At 42.7% G+C, this 13,154-nt stretch overlaps 1 protein-coding gene across 1 annotated transcript; it reads right to left on the bottom strand.

Moving 5' to 3' along the window:
* Positions 1 to 2,287: 2,287 nt before the first annotated feature.
* Positions 2,288 to 13,040, bottom strand: DBT (dihydrolipoamide branched chain transacylase E2). Its single transcript, XM_053469606.1, has 11 exons — positions 12,937 to 13,040; positions 12,482 to 12,602; positions 11,544 to 11,619; positions 9,867 to 10,048; positions 8,584 to 8,711; positions 8,174 to 8,417; positions 4,736 to 4,902; positions 4,547 to 4,624; positions 3,845 to 4,036; positions 3,683 to 3,754; positions 2,288 to 3,341 (listed from the first exon to the last, which is right to left on the bottom strand). The coding sequence occupies exons 1-11, from the start codon at positions 12,985 to 12,987 to the stop codon at positions 3,174 to 3,176; spliced, it is 1,479 nt and encodes a 492-aa protein (XP_053325581.1). The 5' UTR covers positions 12,988 to 13,040; the 3' UTR covers positions 2,288 to 3,173.
* Positions 13,041 to 13,154: the final 114 nt, after the last annotated feature.

Genomic DNA, 13,154 nt, shown 5'->3' with positions numbered 1-13,154 from the left:
TTAACCCCCTTTGTTAAAGAAAAACATGCAGTTAACGACAATTGACATGCCCGATGAGCTTAGAAAGAAATCACTGATTATTTTTCATTTAGCGCTGCAGGGGACCTGGATCCTACTCTCGCAGATGGCATCCGCTAGACACCAGGGAGTGTGGTGGTGCATTGGTAAGTCTAGGGTGGGTGGCATATCAGGGGAGCAGAGTGGCATATCAGGGGGCAGAGTGGCATTTCTAGGGTGCATAAAGCATATCTGGGGCCATAAAGGATATCTGGGGGCAGACTGGCATTTTGGGGGGCATAAAGCATATCTTGGGGGACAGAGGGGCCTATCTACAAGTAAGGAGCATTATGAATTAAGGGGGACCTTAACCATCTATTGGTTTCCATATTTCTTCTTTAAAATCACATTTTTCTTTAAAATAGCACCAAACTTTTAGGGTGCAGCCTATAATCGGGTGCAGCCTATAATCGAGCCAATACGCACATCATAAGGGGAACCATCCGGTTCAAATAAAATGTAAAAATAAGTGCCCAAACACCTCGTGCTTCTTCCGCTAGATATATACATTAAATAACCTCCCCCCCAAAATACAAGATTATGGAATAGTTATATAGGATGTAAAAAGGCATTTTACTCCCTTACAAAACAACAATACTATTGTACGTATTGCCCTTATTCAAATATTTATTTCTTCTTTATATTTGATAAGATCAAAATAATGGTATCTAAAGATATCCCTTCTTGTCTTGAAAAAAACCAAACAATATATGTGTATAATATGTACAGTCATTTAGAAAGAAGAAAATTACAGCTGAGCACGAGCACCACAGAAATGTTAAATCAGCCTTGGTCACGAAGCGTACAATAATTGAAGAACAGTCCGTTACAAAGGGGTTAAATATTCAATATATTAATAATATATAATTATTTGTTGCTGCATTCAGAGTCAACAAAACATAACAAAACCCCTGGAAGCTGTTTGCATTGTGCCAAGAAACACAAAGCTATAGTTGTGTCGTGCTTCAACAAAGTGTAATTACGGGAAGATTTAAATTCCCAGAAAGCTTCTAGGTATTAAGCCGTGGGAATAAGCAACCACTGTGAACTCACTCTGTTTCATGCAAAGTACACACTCCAGTAGATTATCATTAAAACATTAAACAGGAATGTGGCAGAGCCTGTCCTGGTGTGTGTGTTTGGGTGTCGGTGTGGCAGAGCCTGTCCTGGTGTGTGTGTTTGGGCGTCGTTGTGGAAGAGCCTGTCCTGTTGTGTGTGTGTTGGGGTGTCGGTGTGGCAGAGCCTGTCCTGGTGTGTGTTTTTGGGTGCCAGTGTGGCAGAGCCTGACCTGGTGTGTGTGTTTGGGTATTGGTGTGGCAGAGCCTGTCCTGGTGTATGTGTGTCAGTGTGGCAGAGCCTGGTTGTCTGGTTCCTGGCACTATACTTACTACAGGAATACATAGAACTATTTAATTTTTACTTATCCAGAGATAAAACACCCTCCTGGATTTGTAGTCACTTCAGAGGACAAAACTTTCTAGGCCCAGAAATCAGTGAGAGGAAAAGTAAAGGTTTTGTGTTATTTACTCTATTTCAATCTGCATATTTTATTACAACGGATTAATGGCATTAAATTGTGGCTTCAGGTGTCCCTTGTATGATGACTTTTTTTTGTGTACTGAATACTCCCAGTCCCATCACATAAGCTTCTATCTTGTATCATCTGCAGAGGGCCGATGTCATCTTTATCCAGTATACATCAATGCTGAGGAGTTAAGATTGTCTGTTTTATTTATTTCCATACAACGGCCACCAAAATCCTCAGAACCAGGCCCGTGACGCTCTTAATCCGGCCCTGCCTCCAGTGTGCGTTAAAGGGAGCCGTCGTATTCACTTACCTAGGACTTGGACACAGCCTATCCCGCTGGGTCCTTGAGAAATTATTCCTGTGGAGGTGGTTGGGTTTACCCAAAAGTATAGTTGCTACAAGAATCTTAACTTGTTTGTGTTGATGTCAACAGACTTGGTTTGCTTGCTAGATTATTAGTTTTACTATCTTCAAATTCATTATGTATCATTATCTGTGTTCCTGGGTAAAAGTGCTAAACAGTGACACACAAAGGTGCTTATTCCCTAACGGAAGGGTTGGCAGAAATGATGTGGTTTGAACTCTCTTGCTTTTTCTAGAACTGGGGTTGTGTTGCCCCCTCTGTGGTTAAGGCAGCTCGATTTACAATACTCAACACAACAGCTCACTCTATACTTTCCAGAAGGACTGAGACAATGTGCGTGCGTTCCAATAACCCCAACCTTTATTAATATCCGTTTTGAACAGTACTGGGTCAATGGAGTGCAGGCATGAAATTCTGCTCCAGGACAATTTAAAATGATTAGTCAATTATTATTTTTTTATCCATTTAAATCAACATACTGTTTATTGGTCTGTGCGTAGTGTAACAGCATGGGAGATAGGCCTTCCAAGAAGGACTCCATCCCTTTTTAATGACCTATCACTGGGTGCTCAAATGCAGTCCCTGAAGAAGGCTGTGACCAATCACGACACCCCATTCTGACGTAGAATGTTCCAGACTAGGAGTGTTATGATTTACTCCAGATCACAAGACTCACTTGAGAAAACTACACTTCCCTGAAATAACATGATAGATCTGGTATTTTCCTCGCTAGCTCCTGACTGCGTTCTAGCCAGGGAAGTCTTAGTCTGCTACATCCGCAAAGCATTTATACCCACACAATCTCAACACATGATTAAAATACAGTTAGATCAGAAGAAGCATTCCACCTGCGTGGTCCCAGTGGCTCTTAACAGTCTCAGAAATCTCGAGTGTGTGTTTGTCACAGCCTCGTTAGACTTGAGATACCAACCATCACTTTAACCCTTTCACTGCCAAGTGGACTAACCACATTGAAAAGCAATCCCACGGTGCTTGCATTGCTGCTGTCCTGGAAGAGAAGGGGTTAAAGTCTCGGCATATCATTTGTCTGGACCCTGGTGTCACGCCACATAAACCCTCCACTCACATTTGTGTCTGCTGGCCAGGAGAACGACAAGCAGCCTGAGGTATTTTTCGGGGGGTAGGAGAGGAGTTTAGTGTCCCTTAAAGAAGGGGAAGAGGAGGTGTTTTTCCTCTTTGGGGCTGTCAGCATTCCCTCCGGTCTCATTTCAGATCCATTAGCATGGAAGACGGATTCTCCAGGTAAGATTTCCATAGGTTAGAGAATCGAGACATTGTTGCACCATCGATAATCCTATGGTCTGCTGACCAACTGATGTTTATAATCTGAGCCTTCACAACCTGACCCTTGGCATCGAACCTTGGAACCACCTGTAGAATAACAGATTATTACATATTGTTAATTATGCCAATCTAAAACAAACCTACTATACTATATTTTTTATTTACAAGATTTTGTACCAACTGTTGTGGTTTAAATTGATTTGATTTTATCTTTTACCCAGTAGCACTTATCCTTCCTCCTGGTTAATATAAAAAAAAAGTCATCAAGTGACACCATACCGGATATTACAGTAAATGATTATATTTTTGCCAGGAGGGTATAAAACACATAAGTCTGTGTCCCTAGCACGCACACATGATAATTATTGTATCCAGATAATTGAAAAGCACTAGATCACATAAGTAAATACAATATTAAGTATACCAACCTGCAGTTTTCCAATGGCTCCTATTGCTACCTCTGGAGGTAATATAACGGGTTTAGCATATGTACCCCCAATCTGGAAGGAAAGAAAAAAACAAAAACAAAAAACAGGTTAATCATCCTTACGCATCTGACACAAAGGGTTTTCTTTGTTCATTTTACTCACCGATCCAATGTTGGACAGGGTAAATGTTCCCCCTGTGAGATCCGTGGCACCAAGCTGACCAGTCGATCCCAAACTCTGCAATCGGTTCAGCTCAGCAGCGATCTCAAAGATACTTCGGACTTGCACGTTTTTCACATTAGGGACAATGAGACCCTGGGCCGTGTCCATAGCAACCCCAATATTATGAGCAGCCTAGACAAAGAAAGAGCAGTCATTCAATGTATACTTATTATTGCATGTTGCCGTCTCCATAAACTATTTTCTGCCAAAATAAACTAATCTTTATTATACATATATTTTTTTTTTCTTTAGTGAAAGGGTGGTAGATAGGTGCAATGGTCATGAAAAATAAGACAAGGCTCACTAAACTTGGGGTACTTGACATAGCAGCAGACTAAGCAATATTCACTGTGTATGCACTGAGTTCTTGCTTTGCTTTGGGAACAGCCTTCCTGCAGAGGTGGTAGAGGCTAAACATGTGAGGGAATTTAAACATGCATTGGATAGACATAAAGCTTTCCTGAATTTAAGACAAGACCAAGAAGCGACAACGGTTAAGTCTCAACATCAGGAAAAATAGGCAGATTAGATGGGCCGAATGGTTCCTATCTGCCATTATATTAAATGTTACTATATTATGCATTGTGGCCAGTTCTGTCAAGAACTTTCTGAAGGACTCACCGACACCGGTCACTGACATACCTTGTAGGTGATGTTCTGGCAGGCCTCATCCACTGAAGCATTAAGTATTGGGTAGTGTAGCAGACCCAGACTGGCTGCCTGATGAAAGAGTTGAGATGGTATTAGAATATGAAGAGCTGTGACTTTGACTGTATATCGAAAGAGTCAACAGTGACAACCACAAGTATCACAGACACTATATGATCTCACCTTCAGGAAAAACGGCATGAAGGATAGACGGACTCCACGTGCTTCGGCCACATGTTTCAGATCCTTCCTAAGCTCAACAAGCCTTGTCATGTCTATCTCGTCACAGTAACCAAAGTGAGGAATCTTCAGTGCTGCAGACATTGTCTTGACCATTGCCTTGTGGAACCCTACGGCAGGAAAAGACAACCAGAACAAAGACAAATAAAAGAAATGTGGTGGAGGAGGAAAACACTAATCCTAAACAGAAGAGGACAACCTAGAATGAAGGACTTGTGTATTAAACAACCACAATATCTTACTCAACGTGTAGAAAGAAGGTGGTTAGCTCCCAGAGTTCATTATGGGGGTATACATAAGTACAAGGGGGGGGGGAAGCTTAATGCATGGTTTCAATGTGCAAGTCAGCTTTGTTTCCTGCATATATTATATAGCAGCTTATGGGTTAAAAAGTGTTATTTAAATATTTGCAGCAAAACCTTGTTAACCAACGGAACTTTCTTTGGAACATACTGTTCTTATCTAAAATATAACACAATTTACGTTTCCAGTCAATACAGGTTAAAAGCAATACATGCAGAAGAGGTTTATTGGGTTTTTTTACATGCTTATAAAGGAAAATAAGAAGCGACGCTTGACTGCCCACATTAGTCATTTTGTGAGTTTCCCCGTTACAGCCAGCCCCCCAGTAAATGAAATAACACTTCTAATACTGTACAATCATGACTTGTGGCCTGTCTCTTTCCACCAAAATCCCACCATCAAAACTACATGTATGGAAAAATAAGCCTGCCGTTTCCACAAGGCATCAGATAGGTTTGTTGGCAGCTGAAGTAAACTGAACTTATTTCATTTTTTGTAAGGGTGCTCAAAAATGTCTATCTCTTGAGGTTCCTCACAGATCTCCTAGCATTGGCCGGAATTAAATTTCAGCAGCGGCTCAACTCGGAACCTGGACTGCCAAGAGGGCATTGGTGATGTGTAGGGCTGCAACTAACGATTATTTTAATAATCGATTAGTTGGCCGATTATTTTTTCGATTAATCGATTAATCGGATAAAAAAAATTAATGTAAATTTAAAATAATTTACTAAACAAATGATGTTAAATACAAACAGCAGAATAAAAAAACTTTGATAATACATTTCTTGTCTTTATTTCCCAACCAGCCCCCCAATATATGCACATTTGAGCCCAGGCTTGCTACGCTGCCTCCCAGACATGCCATGCTGCCCCCCCACATATGCCACGCTGCCTACCACAGCACTCCACGCTGCCTCCCACATATACCACACCACGCTGCCTCCCACATCTGCCACTCCACGCTGCCTCCCACATCTGCCACTCCACGCTGCCTCCCACATATGCCACTCCACGCTGCCTCCCACATATGCCACTCCACGCTGCCTCCCACATATGCCACTCCACGCTGCCTCCCACATCTGCCACTCCACTCTACCCCCCACATCTGCCACTCCACTCTACCCCCCACATGCCACTGTGCCTGATACGCCTTATACCCCCTGAAACACCACTCCATCCTCCCCAGACATGCCACCCTGCCCTCCCCACATATGCCACGCCATGCTGCCTCCCACATCTGCCACTCCACAATGCCTCCCACAGATGCCACGCTGCCTCCCACATCTGCCACTCCACGCTGCCTCCCACATCTGCCACTCCACGCTGCCTCCCACATCTGCCACGCCACGCTGCCTCCCATATCTGCCACTCCACTCTACCCCCCACATGCCACTGTGCCTGATACGCCTTATACCCCCTGAAACACCACTCCATCCTCCCCAGACATGCCACCCTGCCCTCCCCACATATGCCACGCCATGCTGCCTCCCACATCTGCCACTCCACAATGCCTCCCACATCTGCCACGCTGCCTCCCACATCTGCCACTGTGCCTGATCCGCCTTATATCCCCTGATACCCCACTCCATCCTCCCCAGACATGCCACCCTGCCTCCCAGACATGCCACTTCTCTACCCCAGATATGCCTTATACACCCTGATACACCACTCCGTCCTCCCCAGACATGCCACACTGCCCTCCCCACATATGCCTTATATACTGTATATGCCTTATACCCCCAGATATGTCACTTCACTGCCCCCAGGATTTAGATTCCCCTAAATTAACCCTAAACTCCCCATTAACCATAACTGCCCCTAAATTAACCCTTAACACCCCCTTAACCACAGCATCCCCTAAATTAACCCTAAAGACCCCATCAACCACAGCATCCCCTAAATTAACCCTAAACACACCATTAACCACAACTGCCTCAAATTAACCCCAAACACCCCATTAACCACAGCTGCTCCTAAATTAACCCTAAACACCCTATTAACATAACTGCCCCTAAATTAACCCTAAACACCCAATTAACCATAACTGCCCCTAAATTAACCCTAAACCCCCCACTAACCATAACTGCCCCTAAATTAACCCTAAACCCCCCACTAACCATAACTGCCCCTAAATTAACCCCCACCTCCCCTAACTTTCAGTAGCCCAAATATATATACATATATATATATATATATATATATATATATATATATATATATATATATATATATATATATATATATATACACACACATACACATTATATATATATATATATATATATATATATATATATATACACACATATACTTACAGTTAGATGAGTGTCACAGCCATGTGGTTCTGGCCTGGAGAAGGAAGGGGCGGGGCCAGTTGTCACAGTGATTACAGGGAGGGGGAGTAAGTAGGAGCTGCTGCTGTGAGACGGTGAGTCAGACTAAACGGATTATATAATGAGGGGGATTTTTCAGAGCGTTTGCTCTGAAAAAAACCCTCATTTTATAATCGATAATAATCGATTCAACTAATCGATAATGAAATTCGTTGCCAACGAATTTCATTATCGATTATTATCGATTTTATCGATTAGTTGTTGCAGCCCTAGTGATGTGTTAATTCAGCCTTACTCTACTGTGAACAGCTGTTAGCTGAACAGTCACTAAACTGAAGAATTCAAGGTGAACAAATCAGCTACTCCTTTCAACTCAGGCTAGCGTTTGTAAACATCTAGGGTGATCAGGTTGGAAAGGGTTTCACCAGCGCTTAATCCAGAGGTTGGAGTCCTCATGGTAAAACAAGTCTCTAAATGTCTCCAACAAAGTATTGACCTGTAAGATAATGAGGAGCGCATGGTACATTTGTAAGTTATGAAGGAGACGCTAATCCATTGGGGAACTGGTGACCACGGATGTTCTGGGAAGAAATGCAAAGGCAGCACTCTTCAAAAATAACAACGGAACAGAATAACGAAAAGTTTCAGAAGTTTAAGAGCAACCAAGGGTAGACCTAATCGTTTTGGTGAAAGGAAGGGAGTTGCCCAAACCTGCACTTAATATGCACTTTGGGATCCTGATTACCTTTCAAAGGTTCAGTGACATCTTTTCCTGTGAATACAGCGGGTTTAACGAAAGCAGCAGGAACGCTGGTAACCTTTTCCCACGCAGAAGGCTTGGTGGTATCTGTCCTTGGAGGAGGTGGTATGATCTCCATCTTCGGAGATGGTGGAAGTATGGCCCCAGTCTGTTTGGCCAAAAAGCTAAGAATGTCCTCTTTGAGGATGCGTCCGTCCTTCCCAGTGCCGACAATTTCACTAAGTTTTATCTGAGAAAGAAAGAAGTAAAAGATCCTCACATTAAAGAATGAAAACTTGGGTTGAACATTCTCGTAACACACGAAAAGGACAGTATAATCATTCCAGTTGACCATTATAGGAAATGAAGACCTCATATATGCACAAGGGTAGATACTCCAGTTATGCCAAGCTTACGTTGTTCTCCATTGCGAGACGTCGAACTGCTGGAGTGGCTAAGGTCTTATGTCCCTTTATTTCCTGGTGTGTGTGCTCTTCATGAGACACTGCAGGTGTTTCCACAACATCTTCTTCAGGAGCCACATCTGGAACAGAGAGCGCTTAAACAAAGGGGGAACTCGGGGGTTGTCAGCCATTTGGCACAGGTCAGAAATCTCCGGTTTAAATGTAGAACCACAGCTGATTTCACATCATAATAACTACGAGAAAAAGTTACAGAACCATGGTCTCGGATAACCTTTTATTAAACGAGCCAGTCCACTGAGAACGATCCTTTACTCTCTGCTCCGCAAAGCATCTATTTCGTGTTGTAGTAATGTTCCTACTGGGGGCATCTCTATCTAGGAGCCATACTACGGGCATCTCTGGGAGCTATATTAACATATCTCTGCTGCTTATAACAGCACCAGACTTTCTAATAAAATGGTTAATTTACACATTTCTGATGGGATTTGCTGTGAAACTCCCATCTTTGTGCCTAAAACATGACTACTGAATACTGATCACTGCAGAAGCAAATTAAATCCATGAACAAAGAACCCGTGAAATTATTTGCAGAATCCTTGGTTGTTTAATTCAACCAAAGTATGTTTGAACTAAAAAGCGGCCAGTGATTCCGTTCAGAATTCAGTCGGGGGGGTTATGTGATCTAAGATGTAACAGAAGTTGGTTTTCACTTCAATTCTATACGATCCAAATACATCCCAATACCGTTGAGATGGTTACATGCTGTGCTCCAATCATATAGTTTACATCACAAAGTTTAAATTTTTTTTAAATAGTCTTATAAACCAGGATATTTTGAGAAATTTGGCAAAACAAGTTGAAAGAAGCAATTGATGTTTTAATTCCTCCAGTGTATTAACATCTACTGGAAGGCTGTTCCAGTTATCCACCACAGCTTAGAGGAGAAAGGGAATGTGATAGAAACAATTAAGTACATTATGAGATTTAGCAAAGTACAGGAGGGAAGTTTATTACAAAGGAGGAGAAATGTTAGAACTAGAGGTCTAAAGGTAAGGGGGTCAGATGCTTAGATATAATGTAAGGATGTAGTAAATACATGGAACAGCCTCCCATCAGAATGGGGGAATTTAAATCTTAAATATAAGACAAGATCAAAAACCGATTGTGATGATGGGCAGACTAGATGGGCTAAATTTGTTTTAGGTTTGTAGTTGGCAGGGGTGGGATGTTTATTTCACTTGCAGTATTGTTCCGAAAACCTCTGGATTACGGACCTTTTAAAACATCCGTCTCAATGTCTACGAGAGGCTTTCCCACAAACGCCGTGTCATCTACGTTGTAATGCAGCTTCCTTATGACACCATCGTAGCGGCTGGTGATGGTCACCGAGGCTTTGTCGCTCTGCACCTCACAGATGCTGTCAAACTGAGAGACCGTGTCGCCTTCTTTCACGTACCTGAGTGAAGAGAGAGCGTGGCCGCACGTCACGCAACTGTCACAAAACACACACCAAGCCCCCGCCGCTTTATATTTTTGTATATTTTTGGAGAATCCTATATATCCGCGTGTAATGTAAAAAAAGAACAGGTCGTTTCACCTCTTTCCTTCTAAAATTCTTGTATTCATGCATACATCTCCCCAACAATAAGTTAAAATAAAGCAATAAAAATAATATAGTCAGCTGAAAGTGACTATATTACAGTTAAGACAAATTGGAGAAGGTTTCCAGGGAGTTTATATGAAATCTTCCTAAATAGAAATTAAAACCGAGGTCACTTGGAGACAGTATAGCACGCTGACAGACTTGCTACCTTCTCGCTTCAGCTATCAGGACTGTGCCTTCAGGCTTTTATTGGTCTACAAATCCTTATCATGCTTAGTCAGTTATCGCAAGAGTCTTTGTCTACCTGTGAACTGCATGACATCATATGCAAATATGACTTATGTCATGTGACTGCAAAGAGAAGCGGTTACCTTTAAGCAACACACAAGACAATTAAAGCAACATTTGGAACCAAATTTGGTCTTTATGGCATGAAACGGGCAAAAGCCAGGCTTCTCTACCCCCGATAAACCTCCTGCTCCTCGAAGGGAAGAAAAAAAAAAGCCGGTGGTCTGCGAACCAGGGGCCGGATCCAGAATCCAGGAATACACTGGTGGTATTTAAAAGATAAACCAAACTAGAAATGTCAGTTATCTATCCCTCGAGTGGGGCTTTCATTGTCTTTTCCTCTCCATGTATGTGTTTCTGTTTTCATGACAGATCATTAGGCTATTCTTAAAAGGCTCAAATGAGCGCTCATGCCAAGAAAACCTGTATTTGAGGCTGATCAATAACCACAAGTGATGAAAAAAGGAACGATCCTAGAAACAGAGACACCCAAACACCATAAATATACCTTCCTACAGCAGCTGAGTGGATGAAGTGAATGGATAGTCCTGCTCCTAACACACAGCACTTACAGAAAAAATGAACATATCAAAATAGAATAGCAGTCCAATACTGCTAAACTTACTAAATTGTAGGTTTGGGAACAGGAACAAGCCAAACTGCTAACAAATGTATAGATCAACATGTATTTATATACAGGTTTAGTTGCAGTTGTTATTCAAGTATAAATGCTAGCTTAGTGGCCAATGCCCCCCACTCTGTGGAGCAAGCCTTTGAGGTTACTAGCCAACAATTCATCTATCAGTGTAGATTTAAGTGAAGCAAACCTTGTCATCCTCCAATAAAGATAACAGCTTCCCAACCAAAGGTTAATGAATTAGTGATTACCTCACTGACTGAGGTTCAACACTTTTTTTCCCAAGCATTTCTGCCACAAACAGATCCACATTTATGGGTACTGACTAGCCTATACTGGTACACTATGGGGGTCTTACGGAATGGTGCCAATCAGGTGTGAAAGTCATTGGCGTCACATTATCAAATGACTTCATTCACTTACCAGTCCTTCACTGTAACCTCTGTGATTCCTTCGCCAATGTCTGAGAGCTTGAACTGCATGATCTGACCATTCACAACTAATAAAATATTCAGAAGATAAACAGACATGGCAGGGTTATATGTGATGACGGCAGGCAGAAGCTGCACAATGACGCAAAACAAGAAAAAGCTATGTGCCGTACATAATAATGACATAAGGCTAAAGGGCACTACTCATAGAACAGGTGAGAAGCCAATGATCTTTTTGGGCTACCACTGTGCAAGCCTTTTTCCTTATTTTGGTCATCTTAGTGCCTTAGGATCACAATGAACTAATACAAAGTGAAAGTGTCATTCTTCTTTAACTGATAACCTTGACAGCAAATAACAGCAGAAGGAAGGTGCATAGCAAGGAGAAGGGTACACTATAGGGAGGCGACAGGAGTGATGACCATGCGGACAAAAGTGCTACATAGATTACGCAAGAATGGTAATGGAAGCCAGCACATAGATGATGAGGCTTCTGTATATATCTAAACAGAGACACAGAAAGGCAAGAAGAACGAAAGCAAAAAGGGTGGCAGAAAGTCTATAAACACGCAGCAAAGAACGACAGTACGGCAGACCATGCAACACAGAAGATCAGGAACGCAGATTACATGGAAGCTATTAGCGGGCAGAACGTGCAAGAGATCCTACTACACAGACATAAGGAGGGCAAGGAAACGCCAGCTGTATGCATGCAAACGGGCGACAGAAACGCCAAATGCATCCACACGGCAGACAGGATAGAAAAGCTGACGGAACGCGAGCAAGAAACAGAAAAGGCAACATACCACCTACAGGCGACATAGAATCTTGGAGCCAAAAAAAGTTCTACACGTTGTCTGGCCCCCACACACGCAACATGTAACAAGCATGCATGCAGGGCGGGTAACCCAAGTGTACATGGTGGCTTACCAGAGGTGGTCCTGAAGAGCCTGTAATGCGCATTCTGTAGGCCCCCGGAGTAAGGCGTGCGATGGCATGACAGCGCGAGCAGCCGGCGCCTGCTGCATACATTCACCTCCCGCAAACTGACCTGAAGGAAAATAACACGACAGGTGAGGAGAAGCTGAACACACAGCCGGGCACTTTAAATACTGTTTACGGCCGTGGAATCATAGGATCTGTATAAGTAGCTAGAATGACTGAATTATCCATTAAAACGCACAGAAATGGTTATTCTTGTATCCGTGTACTACAACTCCCATCATGATCAGCCAGGCATGATGATAGTTGCATTGCTGGCAGCTGGAGAACCCGCGGGCTGCGTATTGATTACTGTACAGAAGGAATTAAACATAAGGTGCATTTATCACGTGTTATATATGCTCCCCTTATGAACAGATCTATTTTATGCAACAGCTTCTCACCAAACGGCCTAATGACCGGTTCCAGCTCCTCACTGCTCTCACCGCCGCCATCTTAGCCGGAACAAAACAAATAGCCAATAGGATAAAGAGACTGACAGAAACAACCAATAGCAAACCAGGTGGCAATTCCTAAGTGTCAACGCCAAGGAGAAGGAGGTGGAAGGGAGGCGTGCGACGCTGGAAGCCAATCAAAGTACAGATTCACTGAAGGCTACCTG

Source organism: Spea bombifrons, chromosome 6, assembly GCF_027358695.1.
Source record: "Spea bombifrons isolate aSpeBom1 chromosome 6, aSpeBom1.2.pri, whole genome shotgun sequence".
Lineage (NCBI taxonomy): Eukaryota > Metazoa > Chordata > Amphibia > Anura > Pelobatidae > Spea > Spea bombifrons.
Note: the sequence above shows the minus strand (reverse complement) of the source record. Positions and strands in the feature narration are given on the sequence as shown.

Coding starts and splice junctions, on each gene's coding strand:
- DBT (XM_053469606.1), bottom strand. CDS start 12,987: ATGGCGGCGGTGAGAGCAGTGAGGAGCTGGAACCGGTCATTAGGCCGT. Junction 10,049..11,543: donor GAGGTTACAGTGAAGGACTG/GTAAGTGAATGA, acceptor CTCTTCACTCAG/GTACGTGAAAGAAGGCGACA. Junction 4,037..4,546: donor GCCAGAACATCACCTACAAG/GTATGTCAGTGA, acceptor TTCTTTGTCTAG/GCTGCTCATAATATTGGGGT.